The sequence below is a fragment of the Glossina fuscipes genome, unplaced genomic scaffold, assembly GCF_014805625.2.
Source record: "Glossina fuscipes isolate IAEA_lab_2018 unplaced genomic scaffold, Yale_Gfus_2 112, whole genome shotgun sequence".
NCBI lineage: Eukaryota > Metazoa > Arthropoda > Insecta > Diptera > Glossinidae > Glossina > Glossina fuscipes.
The window spans coordinates 2,935,346-2,954,261 of NW_023998455.1; the positions used below are offsets into that span (position 1 = coordinate 2,935,346).

The 18,916-nt window shown below is 34.1% G+C and overlaps 1 protein-coding gene across 3 annotated transcripts in view; it reads left to right on the plus strand.

Annotated features, from left to right (window-relative positions):
* Positions 1-18,916, plus strand: part of LOC119639438 (histone-lysine N-methyltransferase trithorax) — a 65,121-nt gene that overhangs the window by 34,703 nt on the left and 11,502 nt on the right. For 2 of the 3 annotated variants that reach the window (XM_038036816.1, XM_038036817.1), the window contains 2 exons: positions 11,058-12,347; positions 17,622-18,909. In XM_038036816.1, the coding sequence (XP_037892744.1) occupies positions 11,100-12,347; positions 17,622-18,909 (2,536 nt within the window). In that variant the 5' untranslated portion in view covers positions 11,058-11,099. Of the gene's footprint in view, positions 1-10,467; positions 10,565-11,057; positions 12,348-17,621; positions 18,910-18,916 lie in introns of those variants that run through there. The other variant, XM_038036818.1, reaches the window with a different exon arrangement.

Consider the following 18,916-nt stretch of genomic DNA (forward strand, 5'->3'; position numbering starts at 1 on the left):
TCTGATCTCTTTATTCTTCTTAAAGAAACCTGCTTTTAATTGGGTTAATTGATCCCCCTGCAACTTAAGAAAAGAAAAAAAGAAAAAAACAATTTATCAATGTTCATAAATCTCTTTCTTTCTGTTGTAAGGCCAATAAATCTCTATAACAATTTTTCGTTGCTTACATATTTTTATCTGAATTTTTTATGTTTTATTATCTTCATCTTCTTTTTCATTATTGATGCTAGTCTACTACTACTTGAAAAGTTTGCAGAGTGATATGAAGGCATCATAAGCGTCTTTGCTAGAATATATTAGAGAAAGTCTCTAGTATCGAATTCGATTTGAGTATTTGAAAACAATGTTTTTAAAATCAAGCGCAACTCACACAATGGTTGTGATGAAGGATGATGACTTGGAACAAATTAGCGAAGCGAGTCTACTTCTAAGCGAAACCAATACTTTTTAATTCATTAGGAAAGCTATAGTTGGCCCACTATCAGATACCGTACACAGTGCTTATTTACTAATACATCAAAAATTATACATTATTTATATGTAAGTGCATAATTTTGACGAATGCCCTCATATTAGGAAATAATCAAGACGGTTTGCTTTGATGAGAGTCCCTCTCTATGGTGCTCTCCAAAAATTAGATCTATCTGATACAAGCTCTATATGGTTGATTTACATCTGAAAATAATAAAAATTAGTCATTTTTGGCATATAAAGCTTTATTTTCCATTAGAATCTTTATATGGGTTGGCATTCAAAAAATGTACCAAATATAAATAAATTCGCTAAGATTCGTTTTTACATCTAATTATTATTACGAACGAATTTTCATCAAGAAGAGCTGGAAATTAGGCTTTGTGTGCATATGAAGATTTATTTCCCGTAAGGGCGATTATACTGCAAAAGGTTAAAAAAATTGGTCTAAATGCTTCAAAGTTTTCACATCAATTTAAAATACCGAAATGCTATTACTAAGCGATTTTTGTCAAAAAATTCTGAAAATTATACAATTGGGAAGAAGTTGGAGAAGTAAATCGATCCGAACCATAGACCAAAAAAGATTAATGTATCAAATTTCATTAAAATATGTTAAAAATCTGAGATCTGTAGGTTAAATACAAGAAAACAAGAGCAGAGATCCGATGGGTAGACGGACAAACAGATTTAGATCGGTTTGGAAAATGATTTTATCGCAAACCCATCTGAGAACAAGCTTAATATACCTTTGCGTCCTATCCTGTTTTTTCGTCATCAAATCTTAATACTCGAAATTTTGGAATTTTATACTTTCTTCCTCTCATGGTAAAATACTAAAAGCGGAGTACAACAACGATCCGGATCTCAAAAAGCGGAGCTATATTCGCTAAAAGCTTAAATGGGATTACAATGCGAGCGAGCTATTGGAAAACTGCCCTTTTAAATGCTATGATGAACTTCGAATAAAGAAAAAAAAAAACCATTATTTTCAATGATATATATTTTTAGTCCACGAACTTTTCAATTAGGTTGTCGCTTGAGTGGACCTTTTTTTCGTTCTCGGTATTCTCTCTTGATATGTTTTGTGATCTCTTATTTAGCATTTGCTAACTGAACCGTTATAATCAATCATTCCGTCATTCGGTCTGTACGACTTGTTTAATAAATTTCCCAATTTATTATTTTGTATATTGAATAATTATTACATGTATTAGTTATAAAATTTATGTGGCTAAGTTAAAATAGTTTCTGTTTACTTACTTACTCTCTTGTCTCGTTCTCTTTTTCATATTCTCTTCTCGTTTGCGCTTACAATAATATAACAGTTTAACACTCAAATATTTAACTCAGCGCATATAGGAAAACTAGCCATTTTTTCGTTGAATTTTCTTTTTTAATACCATATTGCTGTTGCTGTTATTGCTGTCGTTGTTTTTCAATTTATAGAAACAACTTGTGTATGTGCATATATATATATAGGCGAAGGAATAAAATCAAAACATGTACAGAAAAGTAGTTTAAATAAATCGTGTGTGTACAGTTGACAAGATTAACAAGCTTACATATATACTTACATATACCGTCATCGACACAACCACCGCCAAGCACCACCGCATCAACTTATTACACTTTTTTTTTTTTTGTTTTTTGTAGTACAACATGTAAACACTAACCCAATACAAAAACGTTCATCGTAACATTAAGTTTAGTTATTCAGTTAAGTAACTGCTCAAACACCTTCTATGGCTTTCAAACAGCAGCGCATACACATAGAGATTGAATTAAAATAAGAAAAAACAAAAAAAAAAAAAAACAGGAAAAGCACTATTTTTTTATACTCACCAACGAAAGATGATGGTCTATCCATTTCATTAAAACGTTAGCGACAACTCAAAGCAAACTTTTTACAGACAATACATAGATCAACTTTGTCAAAATGCATATCGACGACGGAAAATAATTTAATAACCACTTTGTTTGGATTCAGGATTTTTTTTTGCTTGCCATGGCCAGTCCAATACATGGATAATCGAAATTTCCATTGTTTTGCTTTTTTTTATTCCTTTGCATCACAAGTGACACCATTTGATTTATTAAGTATGTGTGAATATATGCAATCCCCAAAAGGTCTTGATGCACCTTTTATTACACCGATGATCGATTCAGAATGGCTTCCTTTTGTGAACTGTGCTCTATCCATTTCTCCGTCTGTCCGTCTTGCTTCCTTATTCATCATACAGCTCGCAAAATTTGAGAGATATTTTGATTAACGTGCTTTGATGACCCAAGGACGAAAAACGCTGTTGAAAGTGACTCAGATTGATTGCACCATTTTTTCCACATAACATCTTATTTTGGATACACATTGTATTAACACAATTGCAATAAACCTAGTTGCGCAAGGTAGTAGGCCATGACTCACTTTAGTGCTTTTATTTGTTTTATTTTTTTTATTTTTTTTAAAGATAGAAGGAGTACGTAAAGATGTATAAGATTCGACCAAAGCAGAATATGATTTTTTTATTTGTTTTTCTTTTAAACGTGTAAATTTAAATTTATCATTGGCTTGTTTATTATTCGTTTAAGTTTTACGAAAAAGAAAATGGCAAATAATTCGAGAAATCAGTTAAACACTCAATCATCGTTTAAGTTATGCATGTCTACCGCTGTACATTGCATGTGTTATATATACATATCGTTCGATATTTTTTTCGAACGATATCGAGTAAAACTTTTAAATTGTTGGCAGTAATAATACGAATTTTCGTTTTACCCTACAAAAGTTTTGGTGCAACCCTTAATTCTCTTTATCGATTGAGAATCAGTTTCTGAATCGATTTAAGCTTATGTGTCTCTCTGCCTGCCTAGTTTTCTTGTGTTCAACATACCGGTCGCAATTCCTGAGGTATTTTGATGAACAATACGGATCGAAACGCTTTCTCGACCACGTGCCATATAATGCCTTATGTGAATAACTGTATTAAGTAAAGTAGTGTAGGGTATATAATGCTGGGCTGTCATCAATATAGTGTTTTTACTTATTTCAAAAAGGGCCTTATATAGGGAATGGCGTTAAAAGTTGTTGATGCAATCAATTTTCAAGAGAATTCGACCTCGAGTCCAAAATAGGACTGGCGAACGAATAAATAAGTTTAAATCATTTCAGAGCACAATAAAATATCAAGCTATCTTATGCTCTTCTCGATTTCACATATACACCCACATACTTAATATACCCAATCTTGCTACTACTATTGTTGTAGGATATAATTAAAAAATGTTGTGAAAATATTTGTGCAAATATTTGCAATCAAAATATATGAATTAATCTTTGATAAAAGTTTATCGAATTGGCAGCATACTAATTGCCAATGCTGCCAAATATACAAGTGCGAGAAATAAAGCTGGGGTTTTTAGTGATAAAATCAGTATAACTGTTATACCAAAACCGCCATTTTGTATACCAACAAATGACATTTGAAACGGTACTTCGCAGTACAGCAGTATTTTACGAAAAAGAGCAAACGAAAAAAAATAAATAAATAAATAATACATTGGTTGGACTGGTATAAAAAGCCAAAAAACAAAATTAAAAATTTGAAAAAGTATAACTAGCATAAATAATATATACAACAGCGTATAAGTTTAATAAACAATGCAATGCTTAAGTAGCAGCAAACCACTGTAACAGCTACAGGAAAGCATAATAATGTTAACATAATGCAATAAGTCTTAGGCGGTATGGCACAGTTAAATATTTCAAAAAAGAATGAAAAGCAACGCATATATGAACCGTTTATTTTGAAAGCGTCCTATGTCAATTTTCCAAAAAAAAAATCAAGATAGCTAGTGTAATATTGATATTTTTGCGATTACTTTTCATTTTCAAGCAAATTATATTTAAAATTATAAAGATTTTGTCTTATGAAAATTTACTGGTTAAAGAAATGATAAAATTTTTAATTTGAAAGAGACTTAAACCCCATTTTGAAAGTTTCAAATTAAGGAACTTTAATCGCAATGCTTAAATACAACGATTTTATGGATTTATTACTCTACATACTAACTTCAACCATGTGATGGAGTATAAATAAAATTCAGCACAATTTAAGGGATCCATCGATGGACTTGCAGTATCTTTTAAGAACTGAGAACAGTTATGTCATTAACTTTGAAAATGGCTTAAAACTGCTTATAGCCGCCAAAAAAATATATACTACCATACATTACATATACTACAAAACATTATACTACCATATTACCGGTTACCGGTATTTTCAGAATTATGAAAACGTAGACTTTTAAATATTTCGGTTTTAATATAAATGGGCTTGGGTCACTTTCAAAACAAACGGCTCACATAAATCTAACAATTCGCGTAGTATAAAAAGTTAAATGCACATATTTAAATACAGTTTAACCTGTTTTTCATGCGCTTTTCAACGTGCGATTAGTTTCATGCGACTTTATTTTCTTTATGCGATTTATTTTATGCAATTTTTTTTTTTTGATGCGATCTGTGATTATGTGTAAAGGTAGGAAGAAAGAGGAAGCACATGTGCATTTAAGAAGAGAAATGAAGAGTAAGAATGTGCACGATTTCGGATTACGACGAATCATATTGAATTATGTGGATTTTGAAAATAACTGAGATATTAACATTTTTCTAAAACATTTACATGAGTGAGTTAATTATCAATTTTGCTATTTCGTAAGCTATTTCGTATTTATTTTCTAAGAGTGATTTTTTTAATGCGCTTCTTCTTCTTAACCCTATAAAATAAATTGTTTTTCAATTGTTTGTGAAAAATGATTTAGCAGAATAGAGCTATTTAAGAAGCTTTGTCAATATATATATATATTTTTTTTTTGCGGTTTTTTCGTGCGGTCCCTATTTACCGCATAAGAACATGTTTACCTTTGTAATTCAACTACTGTAACGGTTACAGCAGCATAATAAATCTTGAAAATATTATAACGGTGAAATTGTAGTAACAGTTAAAACATTGTAACAAATAAAATATAATAGTGTATACTTATATAAAATAAAACGCTATAAGATTTAAAACAATGTGACATTTAAAAATAAATAATAAAAAAAAATAGCGTAAACGAAACACAATACAGGAATAAATGAACAAAAATGAAACCAGTATTACCGCTAACATTATTATGGAATAGTGAATTGTGCAATACATTATATAATAATCAAAAGCATTAATTATATAACGATTGCTACAAAACGAAGTTCAAAAATCTTTTGTTGCAAAATCAAGAATGTTTGAGAGCTTAATATGTTTGTTAGATTTACAAACAGACGAAAATAATTTATTGAATTAATTCTTTTTTTTTTTTTTTTTTTTTTATGCAAACGTGATTGTGTTAAAAGCGGTAGGACGACCTCTAACATCGTACGCAATATCAAATGTCTTTCGTGCGTAATTGTTAGAAGGACTATCCATGAATCCACCTTTCATTATGCAGCTCGATTCTGAATCACTTTCTGAATTGATTTCACCTTCCCCCCTTTGCCCACGTGTATACTTTTGTTTGACATATAATTGACAATTTTAGAGTTATTTTCACGAAATTTGGTCCATTCAGCCTTTATTGGAAGTGCATGCGGTTGGACAAATTTTATAATCATTTGTCATATACAGCTCTCATAGGAGAAATAATTGCAAGCTTCATAATGCTTCTCGGCGGCAATAGATAGATTACAGTACTTTTGGTATATTAAATTTGGATCGGATAGATCAATTTTTGGAAAGTCTATCCTGTATTCCGCGCAAAACAGACCAAAGAAGGTCCCGTTTTTAATATTCTACTATGAAAATTGGTCGGCAATTTTAATCTGATATAAAAATTATTTATACTATATTTGCATTTTGAAGGTCTGCCTCTTGGATTGCGCTTAACAAGATAAACCTTCGTAAGTAAATTGTGCCTCATGCCAAAAATACGTGAAGAATAATAAGATCGAATAGAAGAAGCAAATTCATTTTGCCAGATTTGAACCATACCGATTGGCGTTTTCAGCTCGCTTCCAATTTAAGGACTACGACGAAAAGTATCTCTTTATATGGAAAGAAGATAGGATAGGGTAGTTAAATATACGACTTGACTGAATGTTGGAATTTTTCAATATTTTAATCCACTTTTCGTTACTTGACTTAATGAGTAACGAAACTCTTAAGTTCTGCGCTTGTTTTCTGCTTTCATCAATTATTTATTATATTTACTTTTCCCCAAAATTTTTTATTCTTCTTTTCTTCGTGCATATTAATATCGTCTTATAATGTCTGTAAGTGCGATTGTAGGTGTGTGTTTATTTGTGTTCACACACACACACACACTCGCACACTCCATTGTGATTTTCTTTTTTAGTTTTGGTATATATAACTTGGAGTTCTCTTACAACACTCACTCATTCACTCACTTACTCGCTCACTTACTTACTCTCTTCCTCTCGCCCACACAAACAAAATTTGCAAGTTTTTTTGTTTTTTTTTTTCGTCTTAAGCAGAAAGAAATGCATATCTCAAACCACTTACGATGTACGCGCCGCAATACAATGAACGATTTTTTTATAGTTAATGTTGTTGTTGTTTGTATTTTTCTCACAATTTTTTTTTTTTTTTTTGTTTTTGTTCGTAAAGCATGTCACCCTGATTTTAAATGATATATACACAAATATTTTTTTCTTCCTAAAATGCCACCCCCTTTTCAACTTGCACGCACCACCAAAACAATAATAACAAAATAACCGCTTTACTGGTTTTCACTGACTCAAGCTTAGTCATCACGAACATATTTAAATGCCTGCTGCTGCCGCTGCTACTGTCGTTGTTGTTGTTGTTGTTGTTGTTGTTGTTGTGTTGTTGCTGCATGTAGCATAAGAAAAAGACAAGAAAAACAATAGCGTATCATAATTATCATCATTTAATGTCATTATTATCAATACCCCCTTCAGCAAGTACAAGGAATAAATAAAGAAAAGATCGAGAAAAGCAAACAAAATGAAAACAAGTATCTATCTATCCCTCTACAAAAAAAAAAAACAAAAAAAAATTCCCAAACAAATCTTAAACAACAAACAAACACAATTACATCAATTTAGTATAATGAACCATATCTTGCACATACACTCATCATAACCATTGTAATACAACAATAACAACAGAAACAAAGCAAGTACGAACAGCAATGCCGTATATTAAATAAAAACTAATAAATTTTTGCATCTCTTTGTTTTATTTTCTTTTCTCTCTTTCTCTATAAATATATATGTATATATATATATATGTATATATATTTGTATATCTCTGTCTTTCCTTTTATCTCTTAAAACAAATTTTTGTGGGAATTTGTTGTCCACACTGCTGCCTGCTGCACAATCCTATTGAATTATCAGTCTCGATAAAGTAAAAAAATACGAACAACAAAAGAAGGAATCTGTAAAACTCGCGTATTAAAATTTTTACCACGAAGTAGAGTGCAAGATGCAGACGCCAAAAGCCATAAAACAAATATCAAAAAAAAATTTTTCTTTTTTGAAAAAGTGAATAACGCCGAAAGACCCATCATCCTAGGCACGGTGACATAGTGATACCAAAAAAAAAAAAAAAAAAAAAAGAAGAAAGAACGTCATTGATAGCTTAGATATATTGGGCTTCATAGAAAAACGATCAAAGTTTAATCTGAACCTAACTGACTAAACAGTCAACAAACTAAACAATGTTACATCCATCTTCATTCCAAGCTAGCAGTAGCAGTAGCAGCAGCGCCAACAGCAGCAACACCAGCAGCAAGACAACTTATTAAGTTTACTACAAACATAAGGTAAAGAGAAAAAATGGAAAAAAAAAAAAATTATAAGAAAAGTTGTTTTACTCTATTGTATATCACACACACAAAACACACGCAAACGGCTAAAGCTTGAAAAGCCACTCGAAAACATCCAAATTTCTTTCTCTTTGAATCGCAAACCAATTGAAAAAATAAAATACATTAGAAGCCCAAAATATCATTAGAGAGAGAGAGAGAGAGAGAGCGAGTGCCTTAAATGCACAGAGAAGTGCAATTATCATCATCATCTTCATCATCATCATCATCATCATCATCGTTATTCGTATTATTATTATTCAATACATTAACACCTTAGCTTCGATACATTAAAAAAGTTTCTCAGTTATTTAATAACTGTTGCGGACTCTCATGCTCTAAACCAGTAAATCTCAAACTTTTAAACATCGGTTACTGTTGTTAAATTCATTGCAATGCAGTTAAGTCGTAAATGTAATTGCTTTAGGTACAATAGATAAACCTTAGGTTTCTCCAAATATCTCTAGAAATTAAAAACAAAAAAATGAAAAGAGTAAATATATCTAAGGTTAAAGGATATTATAGCATTACAAATAAGAGTCTTATGTCTTTAAATGGGACATTCGAGTGCTCGGTCAATATTCGAACTAAGAATTACTTACTATTCCTCCTACCATACATGGGAGATTTGAAGCAGTTTGATCTCATACCATTCCGACTAAGTATTTATGTGGTAGAAGTGTGCATGGGAATACGTTATGACCCTATGAATTTTTATTAAAACTTTGGGTAGTTAAATGTCATGCAATGTTACAGATGCAGAACACAGCTGATTACGTACGACGGAAAGTCGATTTGTAAAATCTTTCTTACTGGGGTCATCGTCACGAGCAGATATGCAAGCTTTTAGTATCCACATGCCGACTTGATGTCGTAGAAGAGATAGTAATAAAGTAAATAATAAAACTGAAGAGGAAATGCGGACATAAAATAACTGTAAACGTGTAGAACTGCACTGGCACGAGCTCGGAGGAATACATTGGTATTCAACAAATTGCGACGGTTTTTTGAAACAATCGAGCCCATTCTTAGCCTGATGGAGAAAAACTTTCGTATCACCGAAGAGAGTTATTGAGAAAACATTTCATGCTTCACAATAAATATCATAACAGTTATTGAATATTTACTAATTATTATCCGCCTGAATAGCCGAAGGCGAGGAATCTCGACTAGCAAGTCAATGGTCGTGGGTTCGAATCTCAAGTGCGGTAGAGTTTTTAATAAAAGCCGATAGCCCTAGATGCTAGTGATTTTAAGAGTTTAGTCTTAGAATTTATTTCTCTGGCGAAATTAAGAATAATAATAATAATAATAACAATAATAATTAATTATTAAACTTCAGTAGAAATAAACGAATAAATTTTTCATTTTAATCTTAAGAGAAAAAGGTGTAGAGCGAGAGCGTGCATATATTATCAAAATATTATCGAGTAATTACGCTTTTCTGTAAGAAAATTGGGAGCGAACTTTACACAATAAAACTTTAATGTTTTTTAGATGCAAGACCTTCATCCACTATCAAGAAATTCTTAATCTTTCTCTATCTTTAAGAATGTCAGCCATGTAGTCGCACCTTAGTATTTAAAATTCATAGCAAATTGCTTTCGTGTGCATGCCAGTTACTTGAATTTAAAGGCTTGACTTGACCTCATCACTGGCAAATTGGCGAAGGAGCACAGATTTGCGACCAATGTTGTAAAATATTTATACAACAATAAAGCGTTAAAGAAAACAAAAAAAAAAAAACAGCAAAAAATGAAGAGAGAGAGAGAGAGAGAGAGAGTGAGAATGGGACAATTGAGAGTTTGTTGCAAAGGTGCTTTCGTACGGGACACTTTTGTAAACGAGTTGTATTGTTGTCTATGGCAGTAGTTGTTAAAGTGGCTGAGTTGGTTGTGGCGGTTACGCTACGTATAGCAAACATATAAGAAAACTAATGTGCAAAAAGAAAAGCTAGTGTGTAAACATAAACCGCAGCAGATGCTCTCTAAATAAATTTCCCTTAAATTTTTAATTTCTTATATATATATTTTTTTTTTTTGTTTTTTTTTTTTTTTCGGTACTACTTCTAACAACCAGAGGAGGCTAGAACGTACCATACTTGTAATGCTCGCTATAAAGCTGTGGTTCAAGAAATTTGTTGATTTTAATAAAAAAAAAATCGTCAAGAGAAAAAGGGAGATGGAGAAATAAAGAAAGAGAGAGGGTGAGGGAGAGCGAGAAAGAGAAAGTGAAATTTTTATTTAAAATCAAATTTATCTCTAAAACGGCCTCTTCACTAACTAACTCAAAAGCAAAAAGACAAAAAAAAAAAAAAAAAAAAAAAACGACAAAAATAGTTCCCACTTCAAAGTGAATTCCTGATTGTACACCCTAGAGAATTAATAAACAATAGTAAATAATGTGTAGTGCGCTAAAGACGCAGAGCTATCTATGTAGGCGATAATTTAAGAAGCAAAAGAACAAGAAAAGTGTTAGCGTATGCTTGAAAGGAATTCAACGATCAAAAAAAAAAAGAGCAGCATAACTTCTTGTTTGATCTTTTGCTTATGTGTTTTTTTTTTTTTTATTTTATTTTGAAATTTCTTTTAGTGTGTTCTCAATGTTATTGTTGTTGTATTAATATGCGTTTATATTGTGCGTCAAAGTGCGAAACGTTCTTGATAAGAAAATTTGTGTTTCGTTGCTTTTTATTGTAGTGTCAGTGCAAAATTACGCGCCAATGCAAAACATAAGCGAGTATGGGCCGTTCCAAGTTTCCGGGGAAACCCTCGAAATCGATTAATCGTAAACGTATCAGTGTTTTACAAATACAACCGAATGAAGATCAAGAAACAACGTTAACGGTAGCTGGTGGTGGTGGTACATCTTCGTCATCGACGTCGTCGGGAAGCCATCATAAAAATAAAAATGGTAAACGTGAAGACGGTGACGATGGTAGCGGGGGTGGCGGAGGCGTTGGTGGGTCCGCAGGAACAGCAGGAGGCAGTGCAACAAATGGTTCCAGATCTTCCGGTTCAAGTTCCTCCTCTGAACATAATCGCAATCGCAAAAGTGATAACAATCATGCTAAAGATTCCACACAAAATGTAAATGGTTCCAGTGGTAGCGCTGCTGCTGGTGGTGGTGGGGGCGGCGGCGGCAATGGTAATAATACCAATGCGGGCGTTAACAAAACTTCAGAATCAATTGCTAATCCTAATGATTTCTCGAATATACCGCTCGCCGATATCGAAGATACGGAAAGCGGTGAAGAAGATGAGGAAGACGATGAAGATGAAGACGATGAAGATGAAGACGAAGACGATGAAGACGAAGATGATGAAGATGAGAACGATGAGGGTGAAAAAAGAGCGAAGGCGACAGTGAGTTCGTCTTTCAAGAAATCTTTACCATTAACTGCAGCATTTGTGGTTACCCCTGTGAGACGTAGTTGTAAAAAATTTAAAAACCTTAAAATACATAAACCAGAGGTTATGCTGCCTTCCTCGTCTAAATTAAGATTACAACAACAGCAAAAACTATGTAATACAACTCCCGCCCAAGTATCAACAACAGCCACCTCAGTTGCAACCAGTTCTCAACAGCAGCAGCAGCAGCAGCAGCAGCAACAACAACAGCGGCAAAATTCTTCAAAACCATTGTTACCCGAACCTCCTGTCAACCAGTTACAACAAAAGCAAGAACAACAACAATCGTCAACAACGACTTCATCATTTTCTTCATCGACTAGTTCTGCCGCTGTTAATACCGCAGCAGGAAATATTGTTAACCACAATAACAAAACTAAAGATGACCATCAAACTGACGTTGGAGTTGATGAAGATGACGATGAAAACGACGCACATCGTCATAATGCTCAACAGACTGACGAAAAGAATATTATTGGCGATAATGAGAACGACGCTGATAATAATAATCATGATAGCAATGGTAATGATGAAGCACCTTATAGCGACAACAACAACCTTAACAATCACAGTGAGTCGGTAAGTGTAAAATATTTGCACAAACGTTTGCATAAATATTTGCATGAATAGTCAATTATGTGTATCGTTTTGATTGTTGTGTACATTTTTCACTTTATATGTCTACAGTTGTTTCAATTCATTGCCCTAGGCTGGACTGCTATTCGCATCGGAACGGTTTTATTATATAAGCTGAATTGGAAAACTTTAATTGTGTAGAAAACTTTTCCATGAAGTAATCGTACTTCGTTTCGGGTCTATATTATTTTGTAAGAGACACGGTTTGTCCATTTTGACTTCAAATCCGTCTCAGTTTCTTTGAAACTTCCTATAAAAAGTCATCAGGGAATGGAGATACGTGACAGTTTCATATAAGAAATTTTCAGAGAATATACGGATAGCTAGCGAGAATCATGAATGAAAGGAAATCATTCCGGGATCATTCATCATTGAGCAATTGTTTGACGCTAAGAGCGGGGCTATTCTTACTCGCGGCGCGAATCCAAATGTTGTAAACAACTAAGGTATCCACAGTTGAGATAATTCCATCCAAACCCGCATTTTTTTTTTTAATACGACCAATCACTCAGCGAATGTCCCTTGTTCGACGTTTAGAAAGAAGTGAGGAAAGAGCAAGAGTTGGGGAAGGGCGGTGACCGCAAACTAATCTGCGAAAATTAACTTAGTAGTCGGTACGTTGACCTAATCGGCTATTCATGTCGATTAATCGATTAAAGACTAGCCTAGGAGTCCACCTACCTGCCGCCCGCGCGCAGTAACTTCGAAGATCAATAAATCTTCAGCCAAAGATTCATTTCTGCTTAAAATTTTAATCGAAACGCGAGGTAAGACGTTAGCTCCATAAAATTCTGTGAGATTTTCTGGCCACACTTCTTCGTTACTTGATTAAATTACACCTTAAATTGAAGAAGCAAATAAAAACGGAAGGAATTATAAGGGAACGGATCCAAACAAATTTCATAAAAATAATTTAAAAATGGAGATGTTTAGTTGTACACAAGAAAACAGATGGACGGACGGACGGACGGACGGACAAACAATCGATATAAAAGGAGATGGACCTGCGTGCAAACTAAATGCATACTTGCATCTATCCACCCAAAATTTTAAAATTGGGATTTTAATTTATTTTTGGATTCACGAAGATGGGCTCGGACCTCTTTAAAAATGTTAAAATATTAAATATGATTTGGTATGGTTAACATCCTATCAAAGCCTATCACAAAGAAATGTGGACCGCTCATATTTTGGAAACGATTGATTCAGCTTTGAATGGGGAGCAAGTAATGTGCGATTAAGAAGCTCATTGGGGTGAAACGTTAATTGAAAACGTTGTCATCCATCACCACAGAGCCATCACCACTCACATCTGTAATGTGTCGCAAAAGTTGGCCATTCTTGGCTGGGAAGATTTGTTGCATGCATCATATAGCTCTTACTTGGCCTCTTTTGTCCACTATTTGTTCCGCTTTCTGCCGAACTATTGGCGAATTGTGAAAATTAGTCGCGATTAAGTTTTTCGATTAAAAATTCAAGAAGCCATAGACTAAAATCGAATACATGTGCTTTAATGAAATTGATTGAAAAGGTTTGGATGAATTTGGGGGAAAAACGTCACGATTTGATGACATAACCTCACAAACGAAGCAAATGGTAATTAAAATGACCTATGTTCGCTTAAGAATAGTGCTCGAAGTGTTCGAAGATACTTGCCTAAGGTGAACATGACTTTATATATTTGTTTCATTATTTAATTCATTTTTGTCTGTCGTTCCACCATATCACGGCTGCTATCTCTCATTTGCTCATTTCTCTATTCTGTCTCTCCTAATGCTAAAACGATATTGCTAAGCCGTGTTTTGTATGCGCAAACGTAGAATTCAATTGCAGCCCGCATATGCTGCAACTAAAGTGTTGGAGAGGTTGGCTCGTTGGTTGGTTGGTTGGTTGGTTGGTTGCTTGGTTAAATTGTTTTCAAAAAAGGCGCATGCAAGTGTGCATATGTGTGTGTGTATTCATTTTGGTTTTGGTTTTAACCTTTTATCGGCACCATTTCTTGGTTATATTAAAAAGAAGAAGAAAAAAAAAAAAAATTTTTAATGCCATTTGTTGTATATTCCTTCTTTCTGCCTTTTACTACATGCACATCGCAGTACACGCGGCTTTTCGAGTACTTACTTGTTTGTTATTATGCAAGTGTGCAAGTATGTTTGAGTCTTTAATATATTTCTCCCCCCTTTGATTTCGTTTTCAAGTTTCAAGTTGCATTTGCTTCTTTTTTTTTTCGTCAATTTTTTCTGGCTTGTTGACCACTTTTGCGCTCTTCTTGGTTGGTTGACTGGTTGGCTGATTGGCTCGTTGGCTGGTTGGCTGGCTGGCTGGCTGGCTGGTTTATTTGTTTGACTGACAGGCACGGTTATTTATTTATTTGTTTTTTTTTTTTTTTTTTTTTGTTTTTCTTTTTCTTTCACCTCTCGCTGCCACATTTCTTTTTAATAAGTTTTGCAACTTTTGTTTTTGTACTCAGTCAATCAGTTAGCATTTTCCTTCTTTCGCGTTAACTTGGTTAATGTATTTTGATGGTTGTTGATTCGGCCGTTGATGTTGTTGTTGTGTATGTACAATTCTTGACTTTACTTAAATAATTTTCTGAATTGATTTGTTATTTCTTTTTATTGCAGTTGTTGGCCGTAGTAGTTGTGCTCTTATTATGACTAGGATTATGCTGTGTGCCCACACACAAACACTTGTATGCATGCGTGTCTCCCCACCTAGCTAGCTTGCTATACTTATTTATTTATTTTTTTTTCCGATTCTTCTTTCTTTTCTTCGCTTCTCTGTAATTGCCTGCTAATGCTTTTGTTGTTGTTGTTGTTGTTGTTGTTGTGCATTATCACGATTATGATCTTCCTGTGTTTTTTTATTGTGTACTTCTCTCTTTACGCTATATACGGCGGCTTTCCGAAAGGAATTTGTTGTTATAATTGGCGTTAAAAAGAAAACTAGCTGCAGACAAATATTTAAGACTTTTTTTTTTGTTTTGTTTTAAATAAAAACTAACCAGAGGCCAACTATTAGCTTGTAATTTATACACTCAGTCAATCATATCATTCTCGTCTCTTCTATTTTTTTTTTTTTTTTTTTTTTTGGGTCGTTTGTACTGAATTTATTAATTGTTCCTCTGCTCTGCAAGTGTTTCTCTTCTTCTTCTTCTTCTTCTGCTTTTTTTTTTTCTTCTTTCGGTTATTGCGTTTCTTTCGATGAGTTGAAGGTCAGCAGCAGCAGCAGCAGCAGCAGCAACAACAGCAGTGTTTAATTAGGAGAAGAAGCGTTGAAGGGTAGAGTCTTCGTAACTTCATGTTGATGAATAATTATTTATATATTTTTGTATCGTGTGTTAATGAATGAAAAACTAATTATGGCTTCTGTACGCTATAAGTGCATTCATCTGCATTAGTATGTAACAGAGTATGCAAGAGGTTAGGTAGGTAGGCATACTATAGTTATTATGTAATAGCCGCGGCACACAACAAGTCTTCCATCCAAGCAACTAACCAGTGCCGGTTTTTATGAAACTTTTTTCTCTTTTTTTATTATCGTTTTTTTTATTTTATACCCACCACGACATAGGATTAGCAATGCAGAAGCGTCTATTAAGTACAATTTGATTAAAAAGTCAAGGGATTGCTAAATTAAAATATGAAAGAAAAAACAATTTTTCCGGGAGGTAAAAGGGGGGGGGGGGGGGGTATCATTTTCAATTTTGCGCCATTTTGTGAACTATCGACTGAGAGAGGTATAAAAATTAAGATACATTTATATATTAATGTCCATTTCCTCATGGAATGCTCAATGTGCATGAATAAGATAAAGAATTAATAAGAAAAGAAGAAAAAAAAAATGATGTCTAGGAAGGGAACGAATTAAATTTTCGTACTCCATAAAATTGGGTTCGGGAGCATTTTCGAATCCTTTTGCAGAATTCTTACCACAGATAGTACACAGTTAGGGAAAGCGGACAGAGGGACACACGAAAAGACGGACACGCTTAGGTGCATTCCAAATTTGAAACGGTTCAAGAATTTATATGCTTTATGGGATTTTTGCAGCTTGCTTCTGCGTGGTGTTATAAAGGAAGCCAACTTTTACACGATTTTTGTACCCGTGCTGCGGCATCGTCTACGCCATTATACGTTCAACTTTTCGTAGATTTATCTGCTATTCTAGGTATGACCTTCGACCGGTCCGCTTGCATTGTCTCTTTCGATAGTTTCGTTTCTGCGGCCAGGAGAATGTTTACAACAGGCATCCTTTGGCCTAAACTTTACGCTACAGAAGTGGATGATGTGTGTTTTTTAGCAGAACGGCGCCAGGTGCGCACATCTCCTAACAATGGCTCTACTGCTATAGCATAAAAGCACATCAGCATGAAATACATTTCATTCTGTTGGCTTCCTTAAACGTATTTTGAATACGTGCCTTTTTAAAGAACTCGCCTTGTCCTCAATTGCAATCATTAAGGATCATGTACACAAGTTCAGAAGATTCAAAATAACAATCTTCTTTAAAAAGAGGATATGGCACGAGTTTGAAGGCAAGACATTATCCTAGCAATCGATATTTTGATTTTCTGTTGGGGGCTTTCAATTCCGGGAGCGCGTCTTATCAAGAGTTAAGAGATGGAAATCGACTTCATGTAACGAGCTAGTTCTCATTTTAGCATGGACAAAACGTTTTTCCGTTCTTTGAAAAAGAAAAAAAAAGGCCATTGACATTTCCTATCATCGAGTAACGCCCTTTACCGTGCGAAATGATTTTGTGATGAAAATCGTCCCATTAATCGACTTCAACTTAACTAGTGTATAACGTCTTTTTGATTTTAGTTGTTCAAGCCGGTCAAATTTCAGACCAACCTAGCAATTCCTACTTGCGCAGGACGTAATCAGTCATTCGTTCGTATAAACGGAAATATTTTAGGTTTTAGGACGACATTAGATGTTTTTTTTTCTTATGTAAACGATTTGCAACAATTGATCCCTATATGACAATGGAATCCATGTCGTGATAAAACCTCAAAAAAAAAAAAAAAAAAAAAAACATAAGGGGATGCTTATGAATAGATCGTATACCTCTCTATGTGTGCATGACCATTTTTAATTTGTCATCCCATTGAGGAGGATTTTGTCCGTAGATTGTTTAGAAATGAATGCAGTGCTTTTGCAGTTGTTATCTTGCTTTTCACAACTTATGTACATTTGCAATTTAATTTTTCAGAAAACACCTAAAAAAAATTCAACCGTCGACTCTGTGGTTAACGTGGATTCCTTAGTTCCAAATGAAGACAAAAAAAACAACAATAGTTCTGATACAGCAACGGCAACAACAACAACAACAATAACAAAAGCAACATCAACAACGACAACAACAACAACAACAATAACAACAGTAATGGATAACAATACCACAAATGGTAGTTTAATAGCATCACTATCCTCCTCTTGTTCATCATCATCGTCATCATTATCATCATCATCATCGTTAGCATTAACAACATCGCCTTCGATTTCATCATCCGCTTCAATAACGTCAGTTGCATCCACGTCATCGCTGTCATCGTCGTCGTCATCATCGTTAGCGTCGTCTTTGGATAAAAAGCAAAAGAAAACTGTCACGTTTAAAAATGTTCTCGAAACTAGTGATGACAAAAGTGTAGTAAAAAAATGCTATAATCCTGATAATCGTAAACCTTTGGTATCTATTATTAAAAAAGATTTACGCAGCAGTGATTGCATAGTGAGGCCATCGCGCCTAACGGAGATACTCAAAAATAACAACTCAAACATTGATAAATATAATAATACGCTTAAATTTCGTACACATGCCAACGTTACCAGTGAGAAAATCGCAGATGATGGCGAGCCGTTAACGTCTTCGATATTAACTGGACCTATACTGCGTTTATTCGGTGCACCCAGTATCGATGAGGAGGAGGAAGACGCATACAAACAAAACTTAATCAATTTTAGAATAACAAAAGATTACAGTGACGATGATGATGATGATGAGGAGGAGGAGGAGGACGATGACGACGATGATGATGACGATGATGATGGTGATGGTGATGGCGATGGCGATGGCGATAATGTTAACGAAGAGCAAAAAGGCGATATAGAATTAGATCACTCCGGGAAAGGGGAAATTGAGCAACAACGAATAGAACAAAAAGAAAACACGAAAGAGAAACGCAAATTGGAAAATGATGAAGAAGCGCAAAAGGACCGTAAAAGTGTGGGAAAAAGTAATGAAGCAGACGAGGACGAGGACGAGGACGACGGACCCCAATTAATAGTTGATAAACATTTCGTATTACCTAAGCGTAGCACACGTTCATCGAGAGTAATCAAACCAAATAAACGACTTATCGAGGATGGCATCATTTGCAAGAAAAGTTCTTTGAAAAGTTTTAGCAATAATCTTAACTCGAAGGAAACCAAGGCTAACACAAATTATTTCGGATTGAGAGATTATAAATCCAAGGAAGGCAGCAGTGTTGGAAATTGCAGTAAGTC